The 18,027-nt window shown below is 40.2% G+C and overlaps 1 protein-coding gene across 2 annotated transcripts in view; it reads right to left on the reverse strand.

The window, feature by feature from the left end:
• The window catches only part of BRWD3 (bromodomain and WD repeat domain containing 3), a 112,823-nt gene that overhangs the window by 58,124 nt on the left and 36,672 nt on the right, over positions 1 to 18,027 (reverse strand). For both annotated transcript variants that reach the window (XM_075008158.1, XM_075008157.1), the window contains 6 exons: positions 13,458 to 13,618; positions 10,188 to 10,409; positions 8,137 to 8,237; positions 6,579 to 6,649; positions 4,286 to 4,386; positions 1,917 to 1,957 (listed from right to left, as the gene is read on the reverse strand). In XM_075008158.1, coding sequence (XP_074864259.1) covers positions 1,917 to 1,957; positions 4,286 to 4,386; positions 6,579 to 6,649; positions 8,137 to 8,237; positions 10,188 to 10,409; positions 13,458 to 13,618 — 697 coding nt within the window. The remainder of the gene's footprint in view (positions 1 to 1,916; positions 1,958 to 4,285; positions 4,387 to 6,578; positions 6,650 to 8,136; positions 8,238 to 10,187; positions 10,410 to 13,457; positions 13,619 to 18,027) is intronic.

Genomic DNA, 18,027 nt, shown 5'->3' on the forward strand with positions numbered 1-18,027 from the left:
TAACAGCAACGAAGGGTCCTGTGGCACCTTACAGACTAACAGAAAAGTTTTGAGCATGAGCTTTCGTGAGCACAGACTCACTTCAAGTGAGTCTGTGCTCACGAAAGCACAGACTCAAAACTTTTCTGTTAGTCTATAAGGTGCCACAGGACCCTTCGTTGCTGTTACAGATCCAAACTAACATGGCTACCCCTCCGATACTTGAATCAGGTGTTACTTATCCCTTTGCATAACACAAGGCCCAGGTGTCACCCAATCAACTTAACAGACAGCAAGTTTAAAAATAAACATAAGAAAGTATTTCTTTACACAGTGTGGGCAACCTGTGGAACTAGTTGCCAGGGATGTGTGAAGGCCAAAAGTACAACAGGGTTGAAAAGAAAAGAAAAGAAAAAGAAAAGAAAAAGAATGAGGTAAATTCATGTAGTACAGACCCCTTAATGGCTACTAGCCAGGATGGTCAGGGACACAATCCTTTGTTTTGGGTGTCCCTGATCTTATGATTCACAGAAGCTGGAACTAAACAACAGGGGATGGATCACTGGATAATTGCCTTGTTCTGTTCATTCCTTCTGAAGCATCTGGCAACCAGACGCTGTCAAAAGTCAGGATACTGAGCCAGATGGACTATTGTTTCGACCCACCAAAACCATTCCTATTGTCTTACGTAATCCCACTGTACTCAATACTACTACTTTAGGAGTACAAATGTACTAAACATGAGTAATGATCCAGAATTTATCATCTTTTTTTTCCAAACTTTAAAAAAAAGAACTTAGTATTGTTAGTGGTTTACTCATAGGGGAATTCTGTGTAGAATTTCATTCTTCCCAGCAGAATTGGTGCTGCAGAGCTGCTGATTACCACTAGGGGCCACTAAACCCAGCAGAGCCCAGCTTTCAGTGAGTGGAACACCAGGCTTGGCAGCAACATAAATTGTGAGCTAGGGTGATCAGACAGCAAGTAGATGAAAAGAAAACAAAAACTGGGCAGGGTGAGGGAAGGGAAATGTCTATATAAGAAAAGGCCCAAATATTAGGACTGTCCCTATAAAAGCAGGACATCTGGTCACCCTACTCTGCACACTCTGGATATGAGGCTTGACCCTAGTCTGCCCAAGAACAGGAGCGGGCCTGGAAGACCCAGCTCTGGCAAAGGGTGAGGAAGGGTAGGGCCTCATCATGTCTGCCCACTTGCAGGACAATGAAGAAGCTACATGGAGTGCAGTCTGAAGCTGAGCTCCAGGAGGAAGGAGGATGCAGAGTCTGAGCTGAGGGGCCCCATGCAGCCCTCTTCCAGTACACAGACCTGAAATACCTCCTACACTGTCCTCCAGCCGTACCAACCCCACACGAGATCCCGCTCCTCAGCAGCTTCCTTTCTTTGGGAACTTGAAATATGGTAACCACTAGGGCAAAAATACGAGAACTGACTGAAGCCAGGACTAATAGAGTTCTCCCCCTAGAGAGAGAGTCTCACTCCCAGACAGAGGCACCTGACTGAAGTATAACAAACTCTAAAGTCACAGGGGTTTCTTTAAGTATTTACTCATAGGGGAATCTTTATTGCTACCAGTACTGTTGCAGACCTAATTGTTGACAGGCATTTTGAAATAAGTTACCTAAATAACTGAAATGATTGTTATTTTGACAAAATATAGAGAATGATGCAGAATTTTAAAATACTGTGAGCTCAATTTTTAGGCACAAAATTCCCTGGGAGTAGTGGTTATACTAGGAGATATGGAACCCAGACTTAGCTGTGCCACTGGGTCACTGTATAACCTTGGACAAGTCAATTAAAATAAAATGACCTTGTGTTAAGTACAGATAAAAAACAAAAATCTCTCTCAAAAAGTTATTTGGAAAATTAAATACAACTTATCAGACTAGAAAGAGACCAGAATACATGCTTACCTGTCACCATTGTTACAGCATTGAACAGCGACCACTTTGTCCTAAAAAGAGAAGGAAATACTTTTTAAAGTCTGAAATTCTTTTCAGTCTTTTGAAAAAACAGTCAAATTAGATCTTGCCACACACTTCCTATACAATTTCAGAATACAGAAATAGAAATATTTGGGGTTCAAAAACAGATATACACAATTAATAAGTATTTGTTAATTATTGCACTGGCTGTGGAGTAGCCTGGGACAGAAACTGGCTTGGCAAGTCACATCTCTCTACTAATCTCCCAGCTGTTCTTCTGAGAGGGTGTCCTACAATGATTTTATATCCGTCACTCCCAGATGTGTTGATATGCTTACACGGCCATGAGCATGAGGTAAAATATATGGGCTCTCAGCCTTGATTTTATGACCACACCGTAACTGTAGAGTTGCTAGGAAGAAAAAAACCCTTCTCAGCTTCTGAGGGCCAGTGAAGAGCTTGGGAAAGATCGTATTTTAGCTCAAAACTATTAGGTGATGCTGTGTTTTAGACCAATTTTCAGGATCTGAGATCTATTTATTCATCAAATTTCAAATGCTGTACCATTTTAATTGTTCAAATACAGAAACTTTATTAGAAATTTATTCACTACTCATATTTTCATTAATAATGCATGCAAACACATCAGCTTATGGATTGCTCACATACTATATTGGCCATGTGCCTTTTTCATTAGCTATTCCTGATTTGCCATATGGTTTTGATTCTATTCCCACACTGGATGACTGTAATTAGGAGAAAGCTCCATTATTATTTTTCTTTTGAGTAAGTCCCCGATGCTTCATACTTTCAGAAACATGCTGACAGCAGTTTGTTTTGTTAGGAAAAGCAGGGTTGGGAACACTAAAGAAATTACAGTTAGAAAAAATCACAACTTGTAAACTAGCAAATATGAAAAAGGAAGTCACCAGTATGCTATAATGTAATTTTAGTGTCACATTTTTAAGTCTGACCATTAGTTTACAAATAACTTTATTAGATTAAGATGAGATTTCAATGGCACCTAAGAAAGCTAGGTACCCAACTCAGTGAGGGTGTGTCTACACATATTGTAGGTTCGACATGCCATGATTGATCCACCAGAGTTCAATTCTGCTGCGTCAGTGAAGACGTGGTAAAAAAAAATCAGTCTTTCTGGGCTCAGTCGTTAACCCTGGTACTCCATGCTGCCACATGAAGTAAGGGACCTCAGTGAGAGCCTGTAGACCTTTGAGCTACACCAGGATACAAAGTCGATCCTGATGTAGCGATTCTAGCTATGTTAATGGTGTGGCTAGAATTGAGTACCTGGCATAGACTTTGATCCCTAGTGTAGACCAGGCCTGAGGCTGGGCATCTAATTTCCTCATGACTCTTTGAAAGTTCTGACTGTAACTCTTCTAGTACTGTTAAAAGTGATGACAGAGGTACTCAGCCTTCACACATGAATATTTCAAATTCTGCATGATTAACAGCTACATCAATGATGATATAAAGCAGCCAACAGTAACTATATAAAGAACATGTAACGTTAACATGTGCCATCAAACCAATAAGTACTCAGCAACAAACATGAAGAAATGTTTTAATGCTGGGTTTATCAATTACTATTTTGGCTATCAGCCTTCATCAAAATGTATTTAAGAAATTCAATAGTTATAACAAAAGTCTGTGAGACTCAAAATTTTGCTAGAGATTGGTACTTAGAAGAACTATCACATGTACATTTTTCAAAAGAATGCTATTTATTAGAACATGAAATAAAAAAGATGCTCATGGATCATTTTTTTCTTTCAAAATGAAGCCACATGAGAATGCTCTGCTTCATTTCACATCCTAAAACCAAAACACTCTCGTTCTCTCTCATCACAGGAGTTTCTGATTTATATCAATATTAAAGTCAAACACTTAAAAATAAAATTAAGGGATGGGGATGTAGTCAGAGACTTGAGGCACAAGTGTAGGGGTCCAGGTTTGGTTCCCTGCCCTGCCACTGACCTCTGTGATATAGGGTAGGTCACTTTGCCTTTTTGTGCCTCGCTGTGCTCATCTGTAGGATGGGAATAACAGAATAATAACACTGGATGCTACCTCAAGATGTCTTCTAGTGCACTCAGCAGCATGACTAAATATTATCACCCACAGCAGGAGTTTATCTAACAGCACTCTATCTCATAAGTTTAATCTTTACAACACAAACTGTCAGGTACTCAGATATTCCTGTACTAATATAATGTCCTCCCGCAATCATCAAAAACAAAAAGTAAATTAATCCAACTGGATGCATAAGACCAAACCTAAATATTCAGGGTCAGTTATAAAATGGAATGCAATTTAATTTCTCTTTCAGCTCTTACCGTATGGGACTCTAACTCAGCAATTTTCTCTGGTGATTCCAAGCCCAAATAATATATTCTTATCACATGGTCAGTGCTACCTGTTGCAATGAACATGCCACCTGAGAAAGACAGTATTTTCCGTGAGAAGAAAAGCCATAAATGGAACTACAAACTTTGTGAGCATGGTATTACTGCCACAGCAACATAATTCACTTTTAAATTGAGGATATTCAGTGGAATTAAAACTTCTTCATAAACATTGATCTTTTCCTGATCTGCACCTTCTGAGAACCTTTACACTTCAATGTATCCCCCAATGGCTAAAGGAGGGTTGAAATTACTGAAACTGATACTGAACAAACAAGGATAACATTTCAAAACACAGCATTCAGTTACTGAAAGTCTACCCCAGTTTCACCAGCCAGACCAAATCACAAAAATAAAAGGCAAAGAATGGTTTGCAAATCTGTAGGCCCAAATTCAGCAAAGCACTTAGGATGCAGGCAAGTTCTTCCTGAAGGGACTAAATTGAACCAGGGCCTCACATTTCACACTATTGTCCTGTAATAATTGTCCTCTGATGACTTAATTACACAGGGTAATTATTCACTACAGGATGCCTATCTGTCAAAGTGCTTGAGTAATTTCTGAAATCCTAAATAGCAAGGTGGGAAATGGCACAGATAGCGTGACTCTGAAACAGGCTAGCCATTTTAGATAATCAGAGGCAAATTATTTTGTTTCACTTTGTAGATAATTTCTGCAATAAGATATCTTCCCTCTTGCAGACAACAAGACTCAAGCAAAACTAGGAAACAGACCACATACCTTCAAAGATACATGACCACAAAAATGGTCCTATGACTGGCATATTATTGAACCAAGATCCCAATATTTTGGGATTAGTTGTTACTCATAATGTATCAATAGTGTTAGATGACAATCTATTACACACAAACAAGTCAAAAGACCATTATTCAGGATGCAAGTCAAGTACAGTATTCAAAAATTAGAAAATCCCCAAATTAAGGACACTTGTACAACTTTAATTCAGCCCCTTGTGCTTCTGCATGACGACACAGTCCAGTTACCCAAATCATATACTTTTTCCAATTTGGGCAGATTTTCATAAGGACAGCAAAATGAACAGCTCTGACAGAGGCCATACCCACCGTGAAATTTCAAGACTGTGCTCCAAAGTATGGGAAAACATGAGAGTTTTTAAACAAAAAATGTCACCAGAATTCATTTACATGCCAAAAGAGCGTATTTTCCCCCATTCTCATTCTCAGAAATGGATTAAACTATTTTGACTGAAAATGAAAAAAAAAATAAATAAAAATAAACTGCCTGGAGACACATGCCAAAGGACAGAAAAATTAAAATTTAGGAAAGTTATAAACAACAGAAAATAAGATCTTACAATGGGAAATGTAAGACTACAGTAATAGCAAAGCAGCATCCCTTACTCTGCTTATAATATCTATCACAAGGAACTCCAGATCTTTTCAATATCAAATTATTTTCCATCCAATTTTAAGTTTATAGAACTCAATATTTTAACTCTTTAGAAGTATAAATATTTCTAAAAGAGAAAGAAAGGTAAAAAACCACACAATTTTCTTGGGAAACACAAACAGTTGGACAAAGTCATGAACACAAATGTGACAGGAAATACAGGTCGAGATCAACGTGACTTCCCAGTTTGAAAACAGATCTTATTAAAAAGTTAGAAAACAGTAGACTCTAATTCCAGGCATGAGTTAGAAAGAGATTACAAGATCTACAACACTGGCAATGTCACAGAAAGGATCTAAATAGTAATTCCTTTACACAATACTGAGATAAAGAGTTAATATTAAGATAAGTTTAAAAGGACATGGCACTTCCTTTCTATTAGCCACCATGTTGAAGCAAAACTCCCTCTGAGGTCAACAGGAGTTATGTCTAAATATGGACTTCATGATATGACCACATGAAAGATTAATGCTTCCCAATTATAGGTTTACCCACTTTCCGCATGCACGCAATAGTAAACTAATGATCTACCCTATTGAAAAATTAGCCAACTTAAAAGCACAAAATGCCACAGAGCATTTAATTTAAACCATCTTGTTTCCAAAAAAATCTCAAATCATTAACAAATTTTCCTCTACAGAATATCAATATATTCCCAAATATATTATCTCCATTATTTCTCAGCTGCTACAGAGGACTAGAGATTGTTTTAAAGCTGACCTTCATTTTTATTTTTCTGTGTATAAACACATACACAGAAAACTGAGTACTATTTCTTGACTTCTATACGTACCAGAGCTAAAAGATGAACAAGATATCTGAACCCCAGGCCTGGATCTCTCAGCAAATTTCACAGGACGATCCCTAAATGCAAGAAAATTACATGACACATTTTAATTTTATAACCTTATTTTCATGTTCTCTAAGAACAATATTATCAGAGTAATTCTGTGAGTAAACAGCAACGAAGGGTCCTGTGGCACCTTATAGACTAACAGAAAAGTTTTGAGCATGAGCTTTCGTGAGCACAGACTCACTTCATCAGATGCTGGTCATGGAAATCTGATCTGTGAGTAAAGTTAAGGGTGAATATTTTCATTTTAAGTTTTTTTTATTTCAGAGTTTGTAACTTGATGTTTGTCACCAGTTAGATACTCTTATTATCAGTTTAATTTTGAAAAAGCTACTCTTGCTTTCTCCATTTGAGAGTAAATGTGTCTTTTCACCCATTGAAGTTTCTTTGTTTGCAAACAAACCATCCAAACATACTTAAAACAGAAACTAGTAAGCAAACAGCTTGTAGCACATCATCAGACCTACACTTTTTAGGGATGAAATACTGTCTAAAGATAGGTACGTCTACAATTAACGTTGATGGAATTTGCATACCTGTACATTTTAGATAAGAATTTGGGCCTAAATGTAGAGGCCCAAAGTGAGGAAGACATCTCACAACTAATACTCACAAAGTATAGGGCTCAGAATGCAATCCATTGCAGCTCTGTGAAAGTCACAGAATGCCATCTAAGACAGCTGCAAAGGCTTATGTGGCTGCACCATTCCTCCATAGACCAGTATAGCTAGAGCTCTACCAAATTCACAGCCCTTTTGCTCAATTTTGGTCTTAGAATTTTAAACATTGTAAATATCATGATTTCAGCTATTCAAATCTGAAATATCACATTAGTTTAACTGTGAAGTTCCTGACCCCAAAAGGCATTGGTGTGTGTGTGGCGGAGGGTGCCATCCAGTTCTTCTAGTGGGAATTGTGGCACTGCTACGCTTATTTTTGCACTGCTGCTTACAGCAGTTATACCTTCAGGGCCAGGTAGCTGGAAAGAGCCAATTGCTGTGCAGGAGGCCAACGCGGAAGGCAGCACTGATGTAAGAGTGGCAACACCACAACTACCCACTCTATAACCTTGTGACTCCCCCCGCAACTTCCTTTTGGGTTAACACTCCCAACATGAGAAACACTGGTCTGCCTCATTAAATCTGTATAGTATAGAATAAAAGCACACAAAAGACCAGATTTCATGGGGGGGGACCAGATTTCACAGTCCAAAATTCATTTTCATGGCTGTGTGTTTGACAGGGCCCTGCATATAGCAACTGAGCTCTGGGGAAGAGTATCAAAGGACCCACCTGCAGAGTGAGCTCTTCACTGAAAGCATCATGCAATGGAATAAACAGCAAAGGGAAAAGACCCTTTTTTCATTTATCTGCCCCAACAGGAAAACACAACTCTGCTCCCTCCCCACGTCTAACTCCACACATCTCAACATCTTCTATAGGAAGTTAAAACAAATTACTTCTTTAGTTGAGTGATTATAGTACCAAAATCAGCTTACTTAAATTTAACTGTGTTGGCATGCCATTGCCAGAAACAGATTGCTCCATCAGCACCAGTAGAAGTGAGGTATCGGGTTGTTCCTTTTCTTGCTGGAGAAAACTAAAAATACAATTATGGCAGTTAAATCAGCCACATTCCATGCACTCTTAGATGGTATCTTACACTTGAGACTTGGAAAGAACCAACTTGCTGCTGAAATTATGAATAGCTAAAAAGACTAACATACATTTCTTCAGAACCTAAGCTTCCATACAAATCAAAGGAAGTGCAAACGTGTGTGTTTTGGGTAGCAAAGGCACTCACTCTGCCCTGCAGAAGCAAGGCCTACATCAATGAGGGGCAACCTAGGCTACTGAATGGGCCACAAGTGGCCCTCCTTCATCTCAGTGTGTTGCAAGATTGTGGGAACCAACATGGTCTCCTGGGATAGGGTAGTTTTGCCAACTACTCTCTTGTATACCTGGAATTTGTGGAGTGTGATGACTGAACCATAGAAGGAGTGAACTGCTCTTACAGTCAATGTTATGTGCAATCAGCACACACTTCACCTCCCAGGCCCTTGCTTTAAGTGCATGTCACTTTTGTAATACCACTAGGAAAAAAAACTTTGTGGATGAAAATCAGCAAAATTTGGCAATACTGTGCATGGGCAATGATAAATAAAATGCCTTGTGGGCTACACATAGAACCCCAATGGGCTGCAGGTCACCCACAACTGGCCTACACTTTCCTTTCTTACAGAACAAAGTGCACCTTTCTTGCAGCTGGGCGTTACCTGACATACATTAGCTGATACTGGTATAAACCTGGACACATGCACCCAGCATGATCCAGGATACTGCCTTGAGCAGGAATACGATCACCTTCCCACTTCCCAGGAGGTTAGCTGGATAGTTGGTCTGTTGCAGGGGGCGAGGGACGAATGGTACTGTTCACCCTGTGGCTATGGGTTCATCCTTTGTGGGAGTGTAGGTAGGACCTTTAGTGCTTTGGCAACTAGGTATCTGGTAAATTGATTAGGTTCCACATATAAATAATAAAGCCAATTTAAAACAGCATAATTGCTTTAAAAAGAATTGTAAACTTATATAAGTATTTCATAAAAAGTTCCAACAACCACTCTTCGCATTCTGTACGTGAATGTAAACCTCCAAAGGAATTACATATTTTATGATTTGTTGTAAAATTGAGGGGAAAAGCTAAAAATTCTAAATCAGAAACATTAACATAGAAGTAAAACTGCCTTTCCTTGGATACAGAGCTCTGAAATATCAGTTACTAAATAAACTGCTGAATAAATTCCAGTTTTCAAATTATGCTCATATTTATGTGCTCCTTATAACATCCACCTACATGAAACTGTATCAGTGTAAATTAGCTGTTTCCATTAATAACCCAACAGCATAAGGCTCAGTCTGTCCTGCACCTTCTCCCTTATTAGGGAAATGTGTTCAAACTTGGTTTAAACATGGTGCCAACTACAACAGTTTGACATGATTTCATCAGTTATTACAGACTACTTCGCCACTCCAGAACAGAAATGCTGGCAATGTAACTGAGGATGTAATCATGTAAGTAGTATTAGACCAGTCTGTACTCAAGTGACGACGCTGGTTCAGCTATGCCCCTTATCCACATTTGCATCCACTGCAGATACCCTGGCCTCTGCTTCCATATGCCACAGTTTCCAGCCTGCTTCCTAAAGTTCAGGGTAAGATATGTGCAAATCAAATGCAAGCGACCTGCAATAAAAGTTTTCTACAAAAAAATATTTTGGAAAAGTACGTAAATAAACCTCCATGAGCTTTATTCAGACCGCAAAAAAGGGTGCCAGTTGTGATGACAGCCTCTGAGATGCCTGCTCACTGATGGATTTTACACAAACCACAGTAAAGGAGTTAGATGGCAAACACCTCAGGTCACTATCAACCCAGGGCAGATCTGAAGAGATAACTAAAGATGTGAATAGTTCTGCTTCCCTTGCTGCTCCACACCTTTTCCCATCATTTAAAAGACACTTGGGAATATGGAACAAGTGTTATCCCTTACCTGTATGGAAGTAATGGAAGCTGTATGGCCCTGCAGCACTGCAACTGGTGCACAGGTTCGAAGACACCATACTCTGACTACCTTATCACAGCTACCTGCAGCCAGCAATGTGTTTTCATAGTTAACAGCCATGTCAGAAATTTCAGCCGAGTGTCCTCGCAACGTCGAGAGCAGACGACCATCATCTGTAGCCCAAATTTTCACTAAACAATCATCTGAGCCCTAATGTAACGCAAACAGAAGGATTAGACACATACATTTCCACATTTTAGACATACAAGCATCGAAAAACAAAAACAAAAAAAAACAAGTCACTGGGTCCTAAACACAAGAAATGACTTCAAGAGGGCTTCAAAGAACATAGGAGTCTTAACTTGAGGATATTTTAGCAGGATCAGGACTCTAAATATTTCTTAAAATGACAAAAATATCTAAACATGGACTATAAAACAAAGGCTACTAATGTTAATATTACTGTCGACAATATTATTAAGTCAGCAATAACAGATACATACAGGAACCTACCACATATTTTCAAGTCATTTAGACTGTCGACATCCGAGGTCAGAAATCTTTCTGAGGTGGAATGTAACCTTTTGACCTCTATGTATTGTCTGAGTGCTGGTGATACTTTTTAAAGTCACTAACAGTCCTACTTCAACAGCTTCATTAACAAATAAATTAAGATGCAGAGCTTTACCGTTTAGGTGGTGGTAGATAGCAATAGCTGGTCTTTGGTTAATCCACAGGCAGCATGGCTTTGAGCAAGGGCAGGGCTGAGCTCCTGCCTTGTGTGCCAATGAAAATCTACTTATGTGCCACTCTTGGCACATGTGCCAGGGATTGCTGATACCCGGTCTATATGGTAAACCCTTGATTTTACGGACCCTGACTTAGGGGCTTTGAGAACAATGGATGCCCACCAGAACCCTGTTGTTCTTGAAGTCTGCTTAATTGAGGCCCGTAAAATCCTAAATCCTGCCCCCCGACTCCAAAAAAAATAAAGCACTTACCCAGCCGCCAGAGCTACCACTGCCTGGACAGTTGTTGCTGCCAGAGCCGCCATGTGCTCCTCCCACCAGGGGTGAGGCACATACGTGGGCAGACAGCACTCAAGTATGCCCCCTGCCCCTGGTGGGAGGAGTGTGTGGCAGCTCCTATAGCTATGTAGCGGGCTCTGAAAGCTCCAGCTGTACGGCTCGGGGCTCCCTGCAACCGTGCGACATGGGGGCAGCTTCAGCCGTGCGACTCGCAGTTCCCTGAAGCTGCACAGCAAGCAGGCAGCTCCAGCTGCAAGCAGCACTGGCTGCAGCAGGTGGCTCCTCCAGCCATGGCAGGCAGCTCCTGCCACTATGGAGGCTCTGGCCGCAGCTGCAGCAGGTGGCTCCTCCAGCCGTAGCTCTTCTGGCAGCGGTGGCTCCAGCGGTTCTGGTAAGTTGTCCTTTTTTGGAGGGGGGAAGGAGGGAGATGTGTCTGAGGAAGCCTGGCCGGGGTGGGGGCGTGTGCTAGGGAGAATACAGGAAACCCCCACATAAAATGGACTTTCAGCATTAACTGACACCCCTCCCCAGCATTTAGAGATGCAACAATACAAAACAATCCAGCCAAAACAAGGTATTTTAAAAACTCCTTTAAGGAGGTAATGTTGTCTTCTATGAAACGTATTGTGACACAATATGTTCATGGCCTCACCATCAAGGAACGACATGGCTATCCCAATCTCATGCCAATGAAGCCTTTAGTCAAACCACATCTCTGTATATGACATGTTTTACACGCACAAACTTTGAAATAGTGGCCCAAATGCAGTCCTAGAATAAGCAAGTGTAGCTCCATGAAAGCTAATAGAGAAAAAGCTGCTTACCAGGACTGAATCTGGTCATTAAGGTAGTGTGATTAGCATTTCTCTTCTTTTCATCCTTCCAGCATGTAGATACATTGAATCCCACATATTTTGAACTTGTTAAACACTTTCTTAACCAGATTAATAAACAAATACCATTACATATTCTACTGACTATGCCTTTACACTCAAAAACAATTGTGATAATAAGCATAACACAACCAAACACGTAGGGCTATGTCCTCAATTGTACGCCTCTCAAACAACATAATCTAGTCCTGGTGCAGGAAAATTCTCTGCTAGGCATTACTGTATTGGATCCAGGTCTATGCTTCTGTCATCCCAGAGCTCTGCTCAGAATCGAAAAGAATCTTGCCAGCACGTTTTTAAAAACGTAACCCAATATGCCAGCACAATTAAATATAATGTGAAGTTTAATGTGGATTTACATTTAATTCCATTTAAGTGAATACAATTTCAGAGATAACTTTATTACATGACTGCATGTAATTGTAGGTGGAAATACAGGCAGGGAAGAGAAAGAAGATTAAAGAAAAAAGAGAAGGATTCGTATCGATAATTTATATTTTTTCTATGGTGGGGGGAAAAAGCTGCCTTTGAAAATGGAAGTACAATAAAAACCTCACAAACTCACATTAATTTACCTGCAAAATAAACTGAATTTGCAACTCTTGTAAATAGTAAGTGAATACTCAATGAAGGTTAGGAATATATTTTGTTCATTTATTTTGATTGTTGCATTTTAATTTTAATACTTTATAATAAATGCATGGGAGCAGATATTTTAAAGAAATTCATAATTCTTAATAACGAAAATTTAGTAGCAGGAGACCTGGCTACATTATCAGTTGTCCCATTTTCAATAAGGTATTAGGGAAACGCTGACAGTTTTTCAAAGCATGTATCTTAGCAAAATGCAGATTAGTTAGGGACTTGCGGGGACAGTTAAAAAACAAAACCAGACTCACTCAAGTGGGACTCATGTGAAGTATTTCTAACTGGAACCACTGAGCAAGAAAGCTGGTAAATATAACACACTTATTTACACAAGTCACAGAGCTTTGGGCTGTAACAACTTCCCTACAACTGTGTGTGGGGAAGTGGATAGTTGACTAATAGTTTTAGTTGTCTGTCCACTGACGCAGTGAGCTGTTCTAAAAAACACAAAGACAAAGACAAACTAAGTATATTACATGGACTCTGTGATAGGGAAGGCGGAAATTTTGAGAAAGGTAGTGCAGAAAGAATTGAATTTCGAAGCCTTTCATAACCTTTGTTTTTTTATTTCTTCTTGGATGACAAGTTCACTCTTTGTAAGCCAGGAAGTGAAGCTGTTTAGGACATCAGGAGAAAAAAGAATGAAACAAACATCTCGTGTTCCAAGATGATATAATTCTTTAACTCACTGTGAAAATTCGTCTCCCACTGCGGTCAAATGCTACACAATACACAGATGATAAGTGCCCCAGTATCCTCTTATGCATCTTCATATGTTGATAGCTGGATGATGGGAACAAATGGCTGAAACGTCCATATCCAGTTAATTGCTTGGCAGAAATTATATTTACTGGGAAAAAAAATAATCATCTGTTATGACTTTGTTTGTCCAAGGGTTCAAGTTACTTCAAACTTATCATGGTTAGTAGTAAAGTGGGATTCAACACCTTTTAAAGACAGACTCTCCCATTCCTAACATACATCTGTACATCGTTTAATACTACAGAACCCTAATTCTGATTGAGACCTCTGCGAGTTTTGCTAATACAGATAATTTTGACTTACATGTAGCCTAACACGAGATCTTTCATTTTCACCGGGGACCTTTTCTTATTCTTCTCAGAAAGCCCATGGTGATGAAGCATTATCTTCAGTTCTTCCTCTCATTTCTCTACTTTCTATTTGACTAGGTGAGATTTTGTTCATTCTTATTTCTGTATGATATTTCTATAAGATTTGTTTTTTGTTTAATAACATGATTAAACTGTTTCTTAGACGGATGGTTAAATATGAGAAGCATAGAAAGATCTGCAGTTTTTTTCTTTTTCCACCTACGGTAGGATTTAAAAAGACACTGACTTGATTATATGGGAGTGGGGTGGGTAACGGGGCTGCCTTAATTATTGCCAATGTGAGCTGCTGTTCTTATTATCTGCATTGGCATAGCCGTCAGAGGTCTCTGTCAGTAGTAGGATTCTTGAAGCATCTGTGTGTTAGGTTACGTGCAAGTCAATGTGTAATTCATTAAATAAAGAAGTACACCACAAAAGAAACAAACGTAGGCGAATACCCCTACCCGTAACATGAATTTTGTAAAAAAGAGAAAAAAAAATCCTGAAGAGCAAGAGAGAGCAAAATGGTTCTTTATGCATGTGCAGCATTGCTCCCTCTATTTTTTATGTCTATGATGAATTTCACACATCAGCTCCAATATTGGTGGTAGTCGGGCTGAGGGGGTCAAGTGTGTAAGGGGATAAGAGCTCTGGCTAGGAGTATCATAGACTCAAAAACACTAGAACTGGAAGGGACCTCAAGAGGTCATCGAGTCCAGTCCTCTGCCTTCACAGCAGTACAAAACACTCTCTAGACCATCCCTGATAGGTATCTATCTATCCTGCTTTTAAATATCTCCAGTGATTAGGATTCCACAACCTCTTTGTGGAAAATCTTGCACAAACAAGCAGAATAAGCTTCAAGACAGAGAAACCTGAAAGAGTTGTATGATATTACATGGAAGCTAGCTGGGCTGTGGCATACAGTGGATCAGCCAGAACAGGAGAAGGAGGGTGCTAACAAACAGAAGCAAACACCTCAGTAAATGGAAGGAACACTCTGAAGAACTACTGAACTGCCCTGCATGGAACCTCCAGAATTACCTCCTGCAAATTAACAGCAACACAGCTACGAAAGAAGAAATCAGAAAAGCCATCGCCCACCTGAAAAGGGGAAAAAGTACCTGTTCCAGACAACATCCCTGCAGAAGCAATCAAGGCACGTAGTGAGACATCGCACAATCTGTTTGGAAAAATCTGGGACACTGAGGGGATCCCACAAGACTGGAAATATGGTTACCTTATCAAGCTTCCAAAGAAAGGCAACATGAAGGAATGCAAGAACTGGAGGGGCATCACATTACTGTCTATTCCAGGAAAGGTGTTGAATAGAATTCTCTTGGAGATAACAAAGACAGAAATCAATAGACAACTCAGGGGAGAACTGGCCAGCTTCCAAAATGAGAGATCTTGCACTGACCAAATAGCAACTCTCAGAGTGATCATAGAACAGTTGCTTGAGTGGAACTCCCCTCTGTACATAACCTTCGTAGACTCTGGAAAAAGCTTTCAACAGCATTGATAGAGACACTGTGGAAACTACTGCAACACTGTGGCATCCCATGCAAAATTATTAACCTGGTCTGTTCAACGTATGAACCCTTGACATGCCAAGTTGTTCACAACAGTATCTTGATGGAATCCTTCAGCATACTCTCAAGAGTGCAACAAGTGTCACCTTTCCTGTTCTTGATCACAATGTACTGGATTATGAGCAGGACAACAGGTGACCATCAATGAGGCATTTAGTAGACATTTTTCAAACAGCTAGAAGACGTTGATTTTGCTGACGATGACACCCTTCGTTCACACCAACACGAAAGCATGGAGGAAAAGGTTACAACACTAGACAAAACTGCCTCAGTGACCGGACTGAGCGTTAACAAAGAAAAGCGCAAGGAGGATCAGCCAATCCAACGCCACCACCATCACACTGGGAGGGAATAACCTGGAAGATGTGGAGCAGTTCACATACTTGGGGAGTATTATGGACAGAGATGGAAGAACAAACAAGGGTATCAGTGCCAGGATAGGGAAAGCAACAGCTGCATTCAAGACTCATCGTCTCATATAGGGTTCACAAATAGCATCTGTGAAGATGAAACTGTGGATCTTCAAAACAAATGTGAAGCGAGTGCACTTTTATGGATCTGAGACCTGGCGTACTAAAAAGTCTTCAAGTCACAAGCTACAGACATTCATAAACAGATGCCTGAGGCTCATCCTTCGCATCAACTGGCAAGACTTTGTCACAAATGAGGAGCTTTGGAACAGAACAGGACAAGAACTATTTGACATTCAAATCAAGAGGAGAAAGCAGGGATGACTAGGCCACACTCTCATAGAACCATCATCCAGAATAGTCCATCAAGCCCTCAAATGGAACCCACAAGGAAATGTAAAAGAGGAAGACCTTGAACAACATGAAGAAGATCTACTGAGATTGAAGGACAACAACTGGGAATATCCTAGAGTCAGCTAGAAGTTTTGTCCCAAGACAGAGTGAAATGGAGAAGACTTGTAGATGACCTATGCTCTACTCAGAGTGCAAGGGTTTAGGTAAGTATTTACCTCAGACCATTTCTCCAATTTGTCCAGATCATTTTGAATTATGACCTCCAAAGCAGCTGCAACTCCCCCCGCCCTACCTCAACTTGGTATCATCTGCAAACCTAGTAAGCACACTCTCTATGCCAATATCTAAACCGTTGATGAAAACATTGAATAGAACTAGTCCCATTTCAGACCCTGGCAGAATCCCACTTGACATGTCCTTCCAGCATGATTGTGAACTGTTAACTATGAACTCTCTGAGAACATTTATCCAGATATTATGCACCCATCTTATAGTAGCCCCATCTAAGTTTATTGACCTAGTTTATTGATCAGACGATCATGAGATACCATATCAAATGCCTTATTAAAGTCTAGATATACCACATCCACCACTTCTCCCTTATCCACAAGGTTTGTTATCCTATCAAATAAAGTTATTAGATTGGTTTAACATATATTCTTTACAAATCCACGATGGCTGTTATCTATCACCTTATTTGAGATGTTTGCAGATGAATTCCTTAATTACTTGCTCCATTATCTTTCCTGGCACAGAAGTTAAACTGACGGGTCTATAGTTTCCTGGGTTGTAGACAGGTACTGTATCTGCCCTTTTCCAGTCTTCTGGAATCTCTCCTGATTTCCAGAAGTTTTCAAAGATGATAGCTAAAGACTCAGATACCTCCTCCTTAAGTATATTTCATCAGGCCCTGGTGACTTGCAGACACAAAAGTCTTCCAACTAATTTTTAACTTGTTATTTTTTTATTTTAATCTTCTAAACCTGTCCACTTCCCACTAGCATTCTATGTTTGGCCTTCCTTCATCATCACACTTCTTGGTGAAGACTGAAACAAAGAGGTCATTAAGTACCTCTGCCATTTCCAAGTTTCCTGATATTGTTTCTCCCTCCTCATTGGGCAGTGGGCCTAACCTGTCCTTGGTCTTCTCTTACTTCTAATATATTTATAGAATGTCTTCTTGTTATTCTTTCTGTCTCTAGCACGTTTGAGCTTGTTTTGTGCCTTTGCCTTTCTAATCTTGCCCCTGCATACATACATTGTTTGCTTATATTCATCCTTTGTAATTTGTCCTAATTTTCACTTTTTATATGACTCCTTTTTGGAGCAAGATCACCTGGCTAAGCCAAGGCAGCCTTTTACCATATTTTCTATTGTTTCTACACAGCAGTAGAAGAGCTTGCTTTTGGGCCCTTAATAACGCCCCTTTGAAAAACTGCCTACCCCCTTTCGTTGTTTTTCCTTTTAGTCTGGCTAGAATACCCGCCCTGGGGTGGGGCTGTGGATGAGGGATTTGGGATATAGGAGGGAGCTCCAGGCTGGTGATGAGGAGTTTTGGATATAGGATCCCATGGGAGATAGGGCTCTTCCCCAGTCCTCTCACCACAGCAGCTCAGGGCGAGGTGAAAGATGCCTCTCTGTCAGCCATAACAGCTCCAGGGAGTCTGGGTTAAGCTAGGGGAGGGTTGCCTCTCTGCCAGCTATGGTAGGTACATGCCTCTGGGGACAGAGGAAGAACTCTGAGAAGGCACCTCTTCCCCCACCATGGCAGTTCCCTGCTGGGGCCAGAAG

The sequence above is a fragment of the Carettochelys insculpta genome, chromosome 13 (assembly GCF_033958435.1).
Source record: "Carettochelys insculpta isolate YL-2023 chromosome 13, ASM3395843v1, whole genome shotgun sequence".
NCBI classification, from domain to species: Eukaryota; Metazoa; Chordata; order Testudines; family Carettochelyidae; genus Carettochelys; species Carettochelys insculpta.